At 35.9% G+C, this 17,964-nt stretch overlaps 1 protein-coding gene across 1 annotated transcript; it reads left to right on the top strand.

Annotated features, from left to right (window-relative positions):
- Nucleotides 1-722: 722 nt before the first annotated feature.
- LOC125472207 lies at nt 723-1,058 on the top strand. The gene has a single exon (XM_048573383.1). It carries the CDS (start codon nt 723-725, stop codon nt 1,056-1,058), a length of 336 nt encoding a protein of 111 aa, XP_048429340.1.
- Nucleotides 1,059-17,964: the final 16,906 nt, after the last annotated feature.

Below are 17,964 nucleotides of genomic sequence, written 5' to 3'. Positions count from 1 at the left end.
GTGGGCTTGGTAATAGTGAGCCTCCTATAACCTGCTAGGAGCTTTCTTTGAAATCTCCCGGATTCCATCTTGAGGGATATAGAATTTGCCAAAAATGGTGGGTGGTGTCATTCGGTTCAAAGACCCGAATCGTGTGACTTAATCAACAATCAAACTAATTTATTTTATTGTTTATGTATTTAGATATGGTTGGAAGCACACTCGCGAAAATACTCGACAAACATTGCCTAGAGGGGCACAATTTCCCATCATGGTATCGTAATGTCAAGATTCTCCTAACATTGGAGAAGATTGTTTACGTAGTAGACAAAGCTCCACCTCACATACCTCTTGACCCTTCGGCCACTGAGGATGAACGTGCTAAGTTTGACAAGCACATTGAGGATGACACACAAGCCAAGTGCTATCTGTTGGCTTCCATGAATGAGGAGCTACAGAGACAGCACGAGGGCATGGACAGTGCATTTTCCATAATACTCCATCTTACGGAGTTATATGGTGAAGGGACGCGCAACCGTCGCTTTAGCACTGTCTGTGAACTTGTGAAGACCAAGATGGTCAAGGGGGCTCCAGTGCATCTACATGCACTGAAGATGATAGGATTCATTGAACAACTGGAGAACCTAGGTACTCCACTTGACGGGGAATTGGCCCAGGACTTTATATTGGCTTCTCTTTCTGATTCATTCTCACAGTTCGTAATGAACTACAATATGAATAAAATGGATAGTACTCTCTCTGAGTTACTAAACATGTTAGTAACTGCTGAGAAAACTATGATGAAAGAGAACGTTGTAGGGACTTCTGCAGTAGCCTACAACAAGCCATCCTCTTCCAAGTCTAAGCCGCAAGGCAAAGGCAAAGGGAAGGAGAAGAAGTCACCCACTCTTAAGCCGAAAAGAGGAGTGAAGAAAAAGAAGGCAATGGAGCCCAAGAGGGCTTGCCACCACTGTGGAAAGGAGGGGCATTGGAAGAGGAATTGCAGGTTATACCGTGCAACTCTTAAGGACAAGCCACAAGGTATGGTTTATGTTCTTATCTTCAATTCTAATTGTTAGATCTTCTAAATATTTATATTTGATATAAAGTGCTAATCACTTGTATAATTGTATATAGGTAGAGGAGCTAAGTAGAAGAGGAACAAGCAAAGAAAAGAGTGGAGAAGGGTTCGGTCACCATGTTTTTGCTTACTACTTGGGAAGTTTGTTTAGGCATTTAAAGATTGTCTTTAAACTTTCTTATTGTGTTAAGAACTTATTATGTGGCTTCATATGATGGAAGACCACTATTAATGCCTAAATGTTTGAAGGTACTTAAATAAGTCTCTAAATGTTTAGAGCTAATTCCTTTTTTAAGTTAAACATTGTGAATGTTTGTGTTATCATATTAATGTAATGTGATGAATGCCTTCTAATAAATAAAATATTTCCTTAAAGTAATGTTATGAATTGAATATTGTCTTGTTGTATCCTAGATGAGATACATGATTATAATGATATTAGAAATAAGAAAAACGTTTCTTATATGGTTATCACTTAAACCACAATAATCAAGATCACTCTTGATTCAATTAGTAGTTTTGAACAATTAATTGGACATTCTTAAAATTGTTTTAAAATGTCAAGTGTGTTAGTGATTAAACCAAAAATTTAAGTGTCTAAATCAATAAAATGTTTAAAGATTTTAGTCACTTAATAACAAGACATCAACTTAGTGAAGAGTGAAACAAATGAGCTTGAAAGGTTTTAAAGCTACTACACAATGTCCTCAACCCGTATACTCCACGTTTATACATTTTTTTTTTTTGAATGTATGAAATGATTTCTCATTAAAGTCATGAGAAATAGTGGGAGGTGAGAAATTGGATATAAACTTGAATATGATTGGTTTATAATTGTCTAAATAATAATAGTACTTGACTATTATTGAGAGTTTATAATTTTAATTGTTAAAAGACTCAAGCTCTACAAAACATCAATATTCTATGTTGTGTAACATTCTAAAGAATAGTCTTTGAATGTAGGTTTCGTCAACCTAGCATAAAATGGTTATATGTTGGGAGTTGTCCATCATTCTCTTTTATGAGAACAAGCTAAATAACAAAGCATATGGACAAGTTGATGAAACAAAAGGGAATAGTTTCAAAATGAGTCACAACATATAGTTTAACAACAAGACAATCCGAATTCGTCACCTTATGTAACTATAACGCTCTATGTAGTTTTTTGATAAAGAATTATATCAACCACCTAGAAGGAATGGTTGAGTTTCTATATCCTTAGTAGAAGCCTTGCTTTCACTAAAGACTTGGATAATTCTTATATGACTACATTAAAGTCTTAGTATGACTAAAACTTGAAGAATGGTGTATGACACCATTTAAATGATTCATTTAAATAACTTGTGTTAGCTAGCGTTGTTGATAGTCTCAAAATTGTTGAGACATCATTAATAAGCTAATGGATCTCAATGATTGTCAATAGATCCAAAACAAGTTAGTGGGAGCAATATGCATTCAAATCAAGAAAATTTAAATGTTAAGTTTTTGAATGAATGCTAAGTTACAACAAACCCAATGGGAGTGATGTCATAATTTGAGCAACAAGATATGAATAAAGTCTATTTGATAGACTTGATCAAACCTAGATGTTACTCGAAAAATGACAAGACATGACACGGTTAATTTTAAGTATAGACTTGAAATTGGACTTATTGATATAACAAAGGCTATCTCAAGGAAGTTATAAGGGGAAATTAAATCTCAAATGTTGAAGATTTAAGGAAGCATTTAACTATATGATAGAAAATCACTTTCATAACCCTTATAATAAATGTGTCATAAAATCACAAAAGGGACACATGTATGGACTTGTGAGTAAATATCAAAAGGTGAAAAACCACATGGGTTGTCACTTTAAAATATTACTATATCCCAGGATCAGAACCATAGCAACTGAAAGAGTATTATTGCCTTTAAGAAAGGAACATCAGAGTGGGACTCTAGAAGCGTGCATTCACTTAGGTTATGAACCAAAGTGAAAATAATCCATTTTAAACAAATGGAACTTCATAATGAATGAAGTACTAATCGTATGAATATATTGATAGTATTGTACTACAATGGTCTCAAGGATTGGAGCAAAGTTTGTATAAAGTATACAAACGAAATATATGTCGATATATTGTTTTAGAAACTGCTTCAAAATGTGTTTTGAATGGAAGGGGTTCTTTTAGAACCAATGATTGAATCCAAACCATAAGGTCGTTAGTAGGATACTACGACGTAATGGGGCGATAGCTCAAGCCATGGAATCAAGGTCTCATCAAAGTATTCGAACACAAGAAAGAGACATCATCAAAATGTTTTAGAAACATTTGATAAGTAAATCCCTTTTAAATTAAAAGGTGATTAAATACATAACCAAGTTAACCTACGAGCATAAGCTCACTCAACTAGCATGTATAAGTTACACTAGTGATTGACTTTAGTGCAAGTGGGAGATTGTTGGAAATATGCCCTGAAAGTCAATCTTTGGAAGAAACCTTTCAGGACAATGTAATGATGTATATGACTCTTATACATCGGAAGGCAAAGATACTAATTAGGACTATCTCAATGAACGAAATATGTCCTAAATGATGAATCCATGGACGATGGATTGATGGAAGAAGTAATCTAATGATGATTAGACTACAGAGACCTTCTTCTCATAACCATTATGTCCAAAAAGGTTCCTGGTCATAGGATTGTCGGAGGGATACTGACAATGCATAGACCGGTACATACTATGTCTGCTTCAAATGGAAGGATGGAAAGTCTCATCTCATTCGTGTAGTGACACTAAGACAAGTATGTAGGTGCTCATTAAGGGAATGAGTTCACTGAACACAATCGAACGAGAGTACTTGCATGGAGGTCTACTCACATGTCAAGCAAGTAACTCTGAAGGTTGGAATAATGTAAGTAGTCCTTTGACCTGAGACATCATAGATGTCTAATGGTTAGGTCCTTGATCTTTGATCATGTCAAACGACATTCCATTGGAGAGTCCACGACATTGTTGGGGTTAAGGTATCTAAACATGTAGGCATGTGAATGATCAACAAGGAATCTCTGATCCTCGTTATGAGAGGAAGAATACTCTGAGATATGATTCGGGAATCTTCGGCCGAAGTCTCGAGCGTAATAAAGGAAAACGTTCCTATGCGACTCAATTGAATCATATAAGAAAGCATAATCACATTAGGGGTTTGACATAGTATATCCATACCCTAGTGATGTGATTGAGAGTATTGTTTTAGAGAAGGATCGAATTACATTGTAATTCCAACTGAATAGGTTCTCCGAATAAACTTCTACATTAGCTTGGGTAGCCATGATATATGTTTAGATGTCACTCATGGCTTGTGAGTTCTTCTAGATGATTAAATGTAGTCATCAAAGAAGAAGGTGAATTAAAAGTAAGTTTTAATTCACTAAGTGGATGGATTAAAATATAATCAATTGGATTGGTGCCAATCACCTCACTGCCTTGCTAATTAGAACCTAAAAGATTGTTCACCAATACACTCTTGTAGTGAGTAACTAATGGATGATGGAAATAATTAATTGGATTAATTAAGTGTTGTGATTAATTTAGAAAGTCTAAAGAAATCATAAAAGCGATAAAAGATCGTTTTGGGCTTAAAGAAATGTTCGGGTTTAATTGGGCCCATTGGGCCTAAACCCATTGGGCTTTTATTCAAGCATTGGATGACTTGAAATAATAAAAGCCCAAGGCCCAAACAACACTAAGAAGGCCGGCCAAAGAGAGGGAGAGAGAAGGTCAATTGTTGACTTGTTTCTTTATGTTATAAAAGGAACTTTATAATGAAAGTTTAACATGGGGGTTTTTTTTCTTGGTGTTCAAAAAAACAACAAAAGAAAAAAAAAAAAAAAAAAACTCTCTCTAACACTCAAAGGGCCGGCCACCATAAGGGGATTTTAGCTAATCATTTTATCACCCCTTTGGTCATTCCTTCATCCTTCTCACTACACTAGTGGGTGAGGATCTTTAGAGGTTTTCAATTTTGGAAACTTGAAGAGGACCTAGGAGCACTCATTCTCAACAAAGTGGAGGAGGCAAGGAGGGAGGCTAGGCTCAAGGAGTTCAAGGAGCAAAGAGCTTGGAGGTGGTCCATCCTTGGTCTAAGATCTAGATCAAGAGGTATAAAACTACTCCTAAACTTTGTTCTTCAATAAATTGTTTTTGATGCATCATAAATAAACCTATGAATCTTGAAGGGGATTTTCATGACTAGAGCTTTGATATTAATTGATGACATGCTTCCGTTGTTTTCGTATATAAATCTTGAATTGTATATGCATGCTAGTCAATAGAAATCCCACATAAATCTCAAATTTTCCCTTCAATAAGGGAGTCATTTAAATAGGTTTTGTCATTTAATGCTGAGTTGGAGCTCACACACTCCGTGAGCTAGCAAAAGTTGTTAAATTCCCCAAGTTTGTGGTGGCAACGGTCATATCTGAAATCAAAAAATTACTTTTTTTATTAGTCTTATTCCCCCTCTCTCTATACTCGTCATTCCTCCATTAACACAGGTCAAGGTCGAACCCAGATTACTAGGATATTAACATTGGTATCACCTACTAATCCTGGCTCCCTTCCTTCGTGTATGCCCCGTCACACCGTTGCTACTCGCGCCAATACCATGGATGCTCGTGTTTTTGCTTTGGAGATCACCATTGCTAACCCTCCTACCATGCTTGCAGAGGAGGTGAACTATTCTGTTTACTCCGTTATCTCTAATGCTTTCACCACTCAACTTTCGTTGGCTCTCAAACATCACATTCCGATGTATTTTGAGCAATTTCGCTGTGAAGTTGCTGCTCGTGGTGGAGGTGAGAGCTCATCTGCTTCAGGTTTCACCAATTTCCACCTCCCCGTGATTTGGACCAAATCTAGCTCCCTCGTAGCCCAAATAAGGGTGGTGGTGGCCAACCACATCGACCACCATGGACTCTTCGTGTTGATTTCCCTCACTTCACTGAGGGTGACGACCTATTGGCTTGGATATATAAGGCTGATTAGTTTTTTGCATTCTATAACACTCCTGATGCTCATAAGATACTCATAGCTTCCTTCCACCTTGACGGTGAACTTTGTAGTGGTTTAAGTGGATGGATTGCATTCGCTTCATACCACGCTAGGAGGATTTTACTAGAGCTTTTTGTAAGGAGTTTGGGCCATCAGAGTTTGATGATAGTGCCGAATCCTTGTTCAAACTTCGCCAAACAGGTACACTTCGTGAATATATATCTAAATTCCAATGATTGGCCTATCGAACCTCTGATTTAGGTTTTATCTTACTCAAGAGTTGCTTCTTGGGGGGTCTCAAACGTGAATTGAAGTTTGATATGAAGCTCCACAAACCTGCAAATGTTCATGAGGCTATCATCATTGCTGTTCAATTAGATACTAAACTTGCTGAGTTAAAATCTACCTTTCCTAGAGCCCCTAATGCTGTTAAACCTGTTACTACAACACCTAGTTAACAAACTGTAGCTCGCCCTGGTAACTTGCCCGTTAAGAAACTGACCCCAACTGAAATTCAATAGAAATGAGATAAAGGTGGGTGTTAGTTTTGCAATGATAAGTGGGTTTGATGACACAAGTGTGGGCTTAACCAATTGCTCGTGCTAGATATGGGAGAGGTAGACCTTATTGAGGAGATTGCTGAGAACACCACTCCTAAATTGCTTAATATGGAGCTGAGTGAGTGCGCTTTTTATGGCACTAATGATAGGCAAACTCTTTGGACTATGAAGGTAGAAGGAACCCTTAATGGTCACACTGTCAAAATCTTGTTGGACTCTAGGAGCACCCATAATTTTATTGACTCCAAATTGCTTAAACATTGGGGGTTATCAAGTGCAATCTATTGAGTTCCTTGAAGGCATGATTGTTGATGGAGGCAAGGTCAAAAGCTCAGGTTGCTGCAAAGCTTTTGCTATACCACTAGGGGGTTATAACTGCATGGTAGATTTGTATTCCCTCATACTTGGAGGATGTGATATGGTCTTAGGGGTCTATTGGCTGTCTACAGTCTGTCCCGTTTTATGGGATTTCCAACTTCTCACCATGGAATTCACTCGAAACAATCACAAGTATAAACTATTTCATAAGCCTCCCACTGCTCCATTAATTCAAGATGTATCTCTTCAGCATTTGGAGAAGGAACTTCATAACTCCAGTTTGGGATTATTTCTTTATTCCTTTAGTAGATGACTTGTTGGATGAACTTTTGGTGTTGTCTACTTTTCTAAATTTAACCTACGATCTGGATATTTTTAGATCTTAATGCAGCCTGGAGATATTGAGAAGACTGCTTTTAAAACTCATGAAGGTCATTATGAGTTCTTAGTTATGCCATTTGTGCTTATTAATGCTTCTGCCACCTTCCAAAGCTTAATGAATGACCTGTTCAAACCCTATCTCAGAAAGTTTGTGTTGGTTTTCTTTAATGACCTCTTGATTTATAACAAAACTTGGTCTGATCACTAGGCACACTTAAAGACTGTTTTTGAGGTATTGTAATAGCACTAGTTATATCTTAAAATGTCTAAATGTTCCCTAGGCAAGAATAGGGTGGAATACTTGGGGCACATTGTGTCCAAGGATGGTGTTGAAGCTGACCTAACCAAATTGCAGGCCATTAAAGATTAGCCTGTCTCAACAAATGTCAAGCAATTGAGGAGATTCCTTGGGTTAACAGGTTATTATAGGAAGTTCTTTCCTGGTTATGGGGGCATTTGTCAACCCTTGTACAATTTAACCAAAAAGGATGTTTTCCAATGGTTTAGTGCTGTTGCAATTGCATTTGATAGGTTGAAAGAAGTGATGGTTTCCCTACAGGTCTTTGCCCTCCTTGATTTTTCTAAGCCCTTTGAGGCAGAGTGTGATGCTTCTGGGTTAGGAATTGGTGCAGTATTACAAGAAGGTTGGAGACCAATTGCATTTGCTAGTCAATCACTCGGGCCAAGGAATCAATCTCTGTTTACCTATGAAAGGGAACTCATTGCCATAGTGTATACAGTAAGGAAATGGCAAAATTACCTTCAACGGAGGCACTTCATTATCAAAACAGACCATAATAGCTTAAAGTACTTTATGAATTAGAGGGGCTAATACACCTTTCTAGCAGAAATGGGTATCCAAGCTCTAAGGCTTTTATTATGAAATTCATTACAAAGAAGGTCAAGATAATGTGGTTGTAGATGCATTGTCATGACTACAAGGAGCTTCCTCACTCTAGGAGCCTAGTTCCATTGAGTCTTTTGGATGTGCTTACATTTCTTATCCTTGTAGTGGTTGGTTGGATGAATTGAGAAGGTTTAATGAAAGTGATGAATGGATCTTGCAGAAAACAAGGGAAGTGTTGGAAAATGCTAGAAATGGTGTTGGTAGTGTTATATGCACTCAATTCTAACTTAGTGAGGGCTCAAAATAGAATGTAAGTGCATGTAGACAAAAAGAGGAGTGAGAGACATTTTGCAGTTGGTGACTCAGTGTACTTGAAACTAATACCATATCAACTGTCATCATTGGCACCACATAGTTATCACAAGTTGCAGCCGAGGTATAATGGTCATTATGAGGTGATTGAGAAAATTGGTGCAATTGCATACAAGTTGAAGCTCCATGTGGAAAGTATAATCCACCCAGTGTTCCATGTGAGCAATCTCAAGAGGCAGTTGGGATCCAACAATGTTCTGCACTCCACACTCCTACATGTTCTGGAGGATGTATTGTCCTAAACTTTTCCACAAAAGATTTTGGCTCAAAGGGTTTATAAAAAGGGCAATTTAGTAGGAGTTCAACTGTTGGTCTAGTGGGTTGATCAAAAAGCAACCAATGCCACTTGGGAAGATTTTGATGACTTTTAAGCCAAGTCCTAGATTTTTCTCTGTAAGCCTTGTGGACAAGGTTCTTAAAGGGGGAAGTATTGTTATGATCCTTATAATGGTGATTACTTTGATCACAGGGAATATGATGAAATTGTAATGGAAGGGTTATTTTTAAGGGATTTCTGGGGTTTTAATATAATAGTGGTAAGTATAAGGGGGTCATTTAAATAGGTTTTGTCATTTAGTGTTGAGTTAGAGCTCACACACTTGGTGAGCTATCAAAAGTTGTTAAATTCTCCATGTTTGTGGTGGCAATGATCATATCTGAAATCAAAAGAATTACCTTTTTATTAGCCTTCTTCCTCATCTCTTTATACTCACCATTCTTCCCTTAACACAGGTCAAGATCAAACCCAGATTACTGGGATACTAACATATAAACCCTTGCATGTACATTTGCTTCTTCATCTCAACTACAAAAACAAGACTTACCAACCAACTTCTTGTAATTTATTGTTGTTCAAGTTTATGTTCTTGAATTCGTGTGAGGTTTCTAGCTGTATCGAATCACCAACATCTCATTAATTTCTTGGTAAGTTGAATTCTACATATAACTGATGTAAGTATATGATTCATAATATGATCCGACCCATTACTTTTTAAAGAAAATATTTTAAATCAATAAATAATGAAAATGAAAAACATATTTGACCAAAAAAAAAAATTGCAAAACATAATGCTAAATTAGTATAGGCATACCACATTGTCACATAAATATTATTTCAAAACATTAAAAAAAAAAAACATTTGTTAAGTACTAGGTGTAATGTTTGGCTTCCCTTGCCAAAAAATTGTAAAATTTACCACACATGCTTATAATTTAGAGTTAGGATACAATGCTGATCTGGGATTTCTACTAGGATTGAACTTGTCAAAGCACCAACCTTCTACACTACAAAAGGTTTGAATCAGACATCTGTATTTGCATATCAAGCTTACTTTTCCAGATTCCTTTTGTTTAGTGCAGTTGTCTAGTAAAAAATTTCGTCTATTGTCCAACTATCAAGACACTCAAATTAAGAAAGCCCATATGGGCCATCTGACACCTTTTCTTGTGCGTGGATCTCTCACCCTTGATCTAGAAAGGTTTATTTGGCTTGTGACACATGTCTCCTTGTTCCCCTGTTTGAAACATTTATCTCTCCCATTAAAAGGGTTCTTAAGGATTCATTTGTTCTTTGGCTAGGTTATTCACATTTCAAGAAGAAGAGTGCATTTAGCCTAGAGCTACCTCTTAAGCTTCCAAACCGAAACCTTAGCCACAAAACTATCTCATGCATAAACACCTAATCACTGCATATTAGGTTTGCAGTGTTTTAATGGTTTTGCATTAAACTTTTGGTCTAAACTAAGTTTCATATCCTTCATAAAACAATCTCTCGAATTCATATTGGGTTATTCTTCAACTGTTTGACTAGAGAACCTGACTAGTCATCTGAATCCAGATCTTATAAGCATATCATAACATCATATCATTGATCATGTTGATCTCAGTGCTACAAGGTGATGAGTTCAGGAAGAGTTGCCACTTCGTGAAGACCAAAGCAGTCTGTCCCATGTAAGGCAAGGTTGCACAAAGGTAAAGCTACTCAATAAATAGGGATCTAGGAATTAAGCTTGTGTGGTCTTTGTATGAACCTTTGTTTACACTAGTGGATTGGACTTAGTGGAAAATCTTCGTTTTTTAACCCAAATGTGGGTTTTTCGGCCAACAACTTCCTTGTGTTCAATACTTTACAAAGCTTCATTTATAACCTTTGTTGGAGTTAAACATTGTAGGTTTGCTAGTATTGAAACTTTATTAACCAAGTGAACTTAACTCAAGTACTAAGACCTAAAACTTAATTGAAGTTCACATTTTTAAGTTTTAACCTTTTAAGTTAGGCTGGTTTATATGCTTGTGGGCTTCTAACAATCTGTACTTAGTCGACTAGTACGGTTGACTAGTCAGTATAGTTGGTTATAAGTTTTTTATTTTTAACTTTTTTTTGTAGGGTATTCCACCTGGAACAAATTTTAATTGGTATCAGAGCCTTGCTCTAGACATACATAAAGTAATCTCTGGGATTTTACTAGTATTGGGTGGACTCATATCATGGATCATGATCATTATCATGTTGCAGGATCGTCTAACTCTCCCCCGTTCTTTGATGGCGTGAATTATGCGGTGTGGAGTGAGAAATTTCAAATATTTCTTGAGGCACATGACTTTCTTGCAATTGATCACCTTACTCTTGAGTGGATGACTCCCTTTAGAGCTGTTAATGGGGAGTTTGTGATCAAACCTAAATGTGAATGGACTACTGGTAAAGTGACATCTACCATGGAAAACAGGAAGGCAAGAAATATGATTGTATCTGCCATATTACCAAACTAGTTTGCTTATATCCGTTACTGCATAATTGCCAAGTAAGATTCGAATAAACTCTGAATGTTTCATAAAGGTGACAAATAAGTGAGAGATTTGAAGCTTCAAATGACCCTCTCAAAGTTTGAAGATTTAAGAATGCTAATGTGTCATCATCTCAGGAGTTGTCAAGCATGTATGAATCTTTGTTTGATGAGATGTGTGTTGTAGTATTGGACAATGTTGAGCTGACCAAATAGGTGGTTGTGTTACAAGAAAAGGTTGAGTCATTCTGACTAGTCAGAACAAAATTGAGTAACAAAATCATACGGTTAGAAGCTGAACTTCACATGCTGAATGAAATAGGCTCATTTTGTGATGATGATTATGAAATGGATGACTTAATTGCCTCTTTTTTATAGAACCATATTTATGCGACTTTATTATCTTATTTCTTTGCATTTACTTAGTTAATTTTCATTTATTGTAGTAGTTTAAACTATTTTCGTATTATTGTAGGTCCAGTTGGTAAAGATGACAATAAATAGTCAAATGGAGCAATTTGGAGCAATTTTGGACTTGGATTGGATATCATGCGTGGATAGCATATGGGTTGAACATTTTTGGTGTTTAAATGGTGTTAGACATGTGCTAAAATCTGGAGAAATTAAAGTTGAGGCTTAGAAGACAAGGAATTACACAAGAAAGAGGAATCCTATTTGGAGAGAAACATTATCTTATCCTGTCTTATCTTATCTTATCTCCAGCTGCAAGGAGGAATCCTAATCACATTCTAACACTCTCTACCTGTTTCTTAGAGTCCTAAAATAATTCAAAACCCCTAATCCCTTTCCTCCTTGGATTCAGTCGTGCCTATTTTTATGAAGTGTCTTGCAACGATTTAGGGGGTGCTGCGCCTACCATTCATCCATTGAAGTTGTTGGAATTTTCAGAGTTCTTTCTCTCTTGTTTTAAGTTTCAATGTTTATTTTAGATTACTTTTCAGTTATGATGAACATGTGTAACTAAGTTTCTTTTTAGCTAGAGGTGAATTCGAAGCCATGATCATATGTTTTATATAAATTGATTACATCCAGTTATTGTTTCATAAAACATGAATGCGATTTACTTATCTGCTTTATAGAGAACTTATTCTTGTATGTTTATTAAGGGTGCACACTTAGTTTGCATACAGGGATTTGATGCTAGAATATAAGGGAATTTCATCTAATCGTTATGAACTTATATTTGTAAGTAGTAAAAGTCACTAGTCATGATTGAGTTAAGTAAATCCTTAGCAAGAGTATCATGTTTTTCATAGTTATGAGTGCTTTGTCAATGCTTATGACTTTCATAGAACTTAATGATCTTTTAGATGTATCTTTATCATACTTTTCATTGTTAGGAAACTAGAGAAGAATAATTTGGTTGTGTAGCTGAGTCCAATTCAATGAACTTAGGAAATCTGAGAGTTAATTAGTGTTGTTCATAGTTAGTTTGGGCCATTGTCATTCATGGTTTATAGAAAGAATAACTGGAAATCGATTTGTATGCATATGATTTATGTGTGGAGAAGAATCCTTTAGCTATCATTTCATCCATATTTCATTCACAACTTAATTTACTTGCTGCCCTTTACTTTTGTTTTAATTAAATTCGTCCAAAATTCCCCAGTCATTGTTTTGATGTTAGTTTAACTTAGTTTCCTGTTTTATAAGTTTAATATGTGTTGATTAGCATCCCTTCTAATCCTTGGAATAGAATGATCCCTACTTACTCGTACTACGATTGCATAATATATATAGGGTTTAATTTGTGTGTTAGTTTCTACCACATCAAATTTTGGCAGTGTTGCAGGGGATTAGTAAAATTGCTAATCACTTTGTTTTTTGTTCATTTTTCTTTTGATATTTGATTTAGTTTTATTTCTTTGATTTCAGATACTAGAGAAGCAAGACATGGCAATTGCTAATCTTCAAGCTCAAATGGCGAATCTTACTTTTCTTATGTCGTAGTATTTTGAAAGGTCCACAATGCAAAGTGTGGCTACATTTGGTGTGTCCTGTGGGCAAGAATATCAAACTAATCAACATCCTCATTTAATTAAGAATGGAGGCTGTGATAGTGTCAATGCTTGGGGGTTATCAAGTCCATGATCAATCAAGGAACGACTTGTTTTCCAACACTTACAATCTAGGTGGAAGATAGATCATTCAAATTTTATGTGGAGGGAACCTCAACAAGTACAACAAGAAGGATATTGGGGGCAACATCAAGAGTTTTATTCAAGACCTATCTAGCCACCACAATCTCCCCCACAACAATTCCAACCAAATTCAAGTATGTCCATGAATCGCTGAAGTTATCACTTTCGAAAGTGGTATGGAATTTGGAACTAAGCAAAGATTTCCAAACATAGCTTAGAAGTGGACAAAGAGCTATTGTCTGAAGGGGAGGAGGAAGACTCAGCCACGGCAAGCTTAGAAGAAGCCTTGCCGCAGCACCAAATCATCTCTAATCCTATTGCCGTAACTACCCTAGCTTAACCACCATCCAATTCTAGTAAGGTTATTCTAAATTCAATTCTTTCTAACTTTATTCCACCAAATGTACCGTGTGCTCGCATGTTTATGCAATCCAAGAAAGAAGAGAGTGAAAAAGACATCTTGGAAGCCTTCCGAAAGTTGCAAGCTAATATCCCTATTCTTGGTACAATAAAGCAGGTTCCAGAATATGCTAAATTTTTTAAAGAGCTTTGTACGACAAGAAAAAGGATTCAAGAGGAAGAAGTGGCTAGGGAATATCTAGTATTCATCAAAGAGGATGTACTTGAGACAACCATCCCTAAAGAAGTGGGATTTATAACACAAGGCAAGTTACTGCCCTCACACCAAATCTAGCCAAGAGCAACATTCCTGAAACTTTTGAAGTAGTGTTTGTCCTTGAGTTCTTGTTGTAGCACACGGGTAAGCCACCTCCTCAAATTTCAATTTCGTTTTCTAATAACATGTCGTTGATTTTAATGATTTAGGCACCCACTTTACAATTTAAACCATTACGGGATTATTTCAAGTATCACATTCCATTGAAAGATCAACTCCATGCCCCTGGTCCTAGTGAGGATTAAATGGAGGTGTTGTCCAGCTGGAAGACGTTAAAGCAAGCGCTTCTTGGGAGGTAACCCATGTGTTCAAATAAAGTGACAATGGAATTCCCGGCTCCTACAACCAGATTTGCTCTTTTTTACCATTCTCTTTATTGTTTTTACTTTGCCATGATTGTCTTGTTTACTAGTTATCTTTTATTGCGTTCTTGTTTAAGTTTATTTTTGAAACATTGAGGACAATGTTTGATTTAAGTGTGGGGTGTAAACAGATTGCTTTTCATGATTTCTCTTCGAATTCACCACCTATCACTACTAATGTTGTTATTCACTATTTTAAAGTGTTTTATTGTGTGTCATATAAAAAATTTTAGAAAAATTGAAAAAGTTTGAGGAAAAAACCAAAAAGAATAGTTTTTGTTGTTTGTTTGTGTCTTAGGGTACCTTCCAACACAATGATGAGGATTTGGTTTTTAATTGCATGACTGTTAAAGAAAGTTACAAATATGGTGGAAGTTTCATATGCTCTTTGGTTAATACTTTGTTGTAGTTGTCATTTACGAATTCACATGTAATCACAAAGAAAAAAAATCAGTTTTTGTAACATACTTGAAGGAAGAAACTCATACTAACGCTACAACCCTATGAGACTTGAGCTTATTCTTTGTTTAGAGCGTTATTAATCTGTGATATTCTTGTTTTCTAAAGTCGTTGCATGATCTCATTATTTCTTTGCTTGGTTGCTTCTTAGAGTGTTTTTTTCATCATTTTAGTTCCAAATACTAGAACTCATGCTTGTTTCGTTCAAAGCATAAAATTGATTGCATAACAAATAACAAGATGAAGGTGTTTAGTTACCACCAGAGCCAAAAAGCCTTATCCCTTTCACATGTATTGTAGGTTTAACCCCTTTTTTAGCCTTTTTTAACCTATTTTCCTTGTTAGCTTGCATTATCCCTAACTAGCTAGTATAGGAACATCCATATCCTTGTTCTTAAAGAATAGTGAAGCATGACTTATTGGGAATTCCTTTTGATCTACGGTTTGCAGAAAAACGAGTGTGGGGGAAGGATTTGTTCTTTTGAATCCGATGAAGTAGTGTTTATATTTTATGTTTTGAAGAAAGAAGAAGAAAAAAAATTGAAAAAAAAAGAAAACAGAAAAGAAAAGGAAGAAAAAAAAGTGTTGAAAAAGAAGAAAAAAAAAAGTTGAAAAGAAGTGAGAATGAGTTCATAAGTGTTGGTTGTTGAGGAAGGGTCCAAAAATATGAATCTAACACTAAAGTTGTACAAATCTCCCCTTTGTGTTTATAGTTGGGTGCTGCAAGCAAAAGTTGAATTCTAAGTGTTGATTTCCTTACTTTGCTTGCTATCACTTTAAGAACCTTTGTTTATCCTTAACCTTTCTTTGTTAGCCAATACCGTAGCCCCATTACAACCCTTGGACTTTTATCTTGATTGTTCTATGATTTGATATGTGGAGTTTGAAATTGGTACAAGCATATGGAATCCCTGGTTCTCGCTTCTAAGTAGTTGCATTCCGTTCATGAGATTATATACATGTTTGTATTAATAATCCCAGAAAGTGCCTTCTTTGTTATAACATACGTGAGTGATAGTCTACATGTTTACATCGATCCTCTCACATATACTTAGTATAAGAAGTGTAGTCAGAAAATCTGTGTGAAAATAGAGAGTACATCCATTGAGGAATTGAGTGAATTCCCTAAGGCATGTTACTACTTTCAAATGTTGTTTTAATTGATTAAATGCGAGTTAGTGATGTGATATAAACTAACACACAAATTAAAACCCTCTTTTTGATAGTTGTAGTATGTGAAAGTAGGGATCTTTCTAGGCCGGGGATTAGAAGGGGGATTAGAAGGGATGCTAATCTACATTTATTTAACTAAAAAACAGAAAACTAGACTTAAACAACTCAAAACAAGCTAAATTGACTCAAATAACACAAAATTAAGTTAAATTGATTCAAAACAGGAACTAGAGAGAAGTTTGGACGAAAATTAAACTAAAAAGACTCAGAATACTGAATGGGGGTTGTTTTGACGAATTTTAACTAAGACTAAGTAGTTGCAGAAACAAACTAAACGTTGCACGAAATTGGGCGAATTAAAGGGTGAAAGGCTAGCTAGAAGGTCCTTCCCCACACATGACACATATGCATACAAATCGATTTCCAGTTATTATTCCTATAAACCATGAATGACAATGCCCCAAATTAATTATGAACAACATTAATTAACTCTCAGATTTTCCTAATTTCATTGAATTGGACTCAGTGACACAATCAAATTATTCTTATCAAGTTCCCTATATGAACTACATAATAGAGATACATATCAAAGATCATTAAGTTCTATGAAAATCATAAGCATTGACAAGGCATTCGTCTATGAACTGCATGATACTCCTGCCATGGATTCACTTAACACAATCATGACTAGTGATTTCCACTACTTATAAATATAAGTTCATAACTATTAGGTGAAATTCCCTTATATTTTAGCATCAGATTCATGCATGCAAACTAAGTGTGCACCCTTATTCAACACACAAGAATAAGTCATCAATCAAACAGATAAGTAAATCGTATTCATGTTTTACGAAACAATAACTGGAGGAAATCAATTCATATCAAATATATGTTCATGGCTTTGAATTCACCTCTAACTAAAACGAAATTAGTTCCACATGTTTGCAATTAAACAAAACCAATCTAATTTAAACATTGAACTAAAACTAAGGATAGAAAGAACCCAGAAATGCTCCAGCACCCCAATGGCCTTCGATGGTAGGTCATGGCACAAGCTCTTCTTCTCCTTCCTTCCTTGCAAAGCTGCAGCACAAAGTGTATTTTTCTGATTTTCTCTCTAAGGTTCTCCCCTTTTTGTGTGACATAAAATATGTATATATAGGCTAGGGTTCACGGCACCAATCCTTGGAGGACAAGGATAGGGCACGGCACAAGTCCAGAAGGAAAAGGACTAGGGCAGTTCGGCATAAACTTAGGGCTTCTAGAAAAGGGGTATTGTGACAAGTTTCTAGAAGGAAATGGGATAAGATAGGTGACAGAAATCTAGGGCAGAGGATAGGGCTTCTAGAACCAGATATTTAGGTGATTTAATATGAAATTGATTCCCCTTTGCAGTTGGAATTAAGGTAGGAAAAGATTAGGATAGGATAAGATAAGGTAAGGTTGTATAAGGTTTGGATAAGATAAGGTAATTTGGATAATGTTTCCTTATTTTTAGCTGATTCCTTATCTTCCAAGTCTTGAATTAATTTCTCCAGATGTTAAGCACATTCCTAGCCTCTTTTAATCTTCAAAAACGTCCATCCACCTTGCTCCATGCATGTGCTATCCATTCCAAGCCCAAAACTGCTCTAAAATGCTCCAAATTGCCTTTTCTTGCCAACTTTGCCATTTGGACCTACAAACACACGAAAATGGCTTAAAACACTCTAATAAATAGAAACTAACTAAGTAAATGCAAGGAAATAGGCTAACAAAGTCGCATAAATATGC

Source organism: the organism of the source record quoted next, unplaced genomic scaffold (genome assembly GCF_019419815.1).
Source record: "Pyrus x bretschneideri cultivar Hongxiangsu unplaced genomic scaffold, Pyrus_bretschneideri_v1 Contig67, whole genome shotgun sequence".
Lineage (NCBI taxonomy): Eukaryota > Viridiplantae > Streptophyta > Magnoliopsida > Rosales > Rosaceae > Pyrus > Pyrus x bretschneideri.
The sequence above is the reverse complement of the archived record's forward strand: the minus strand, read 5'-3'. Positions and strand labels throughout refer to the sequence as shown.

Bases quoted from the DNA above. Each gene is read 5' to 3' on its own strand.
- LOC125472207 (XM_048573383.1), top strand. From the start codon at position 723: ATGGATAGTACTCTCTCTGAGTTACTAAACATGTTAGTAACTGCTGAG.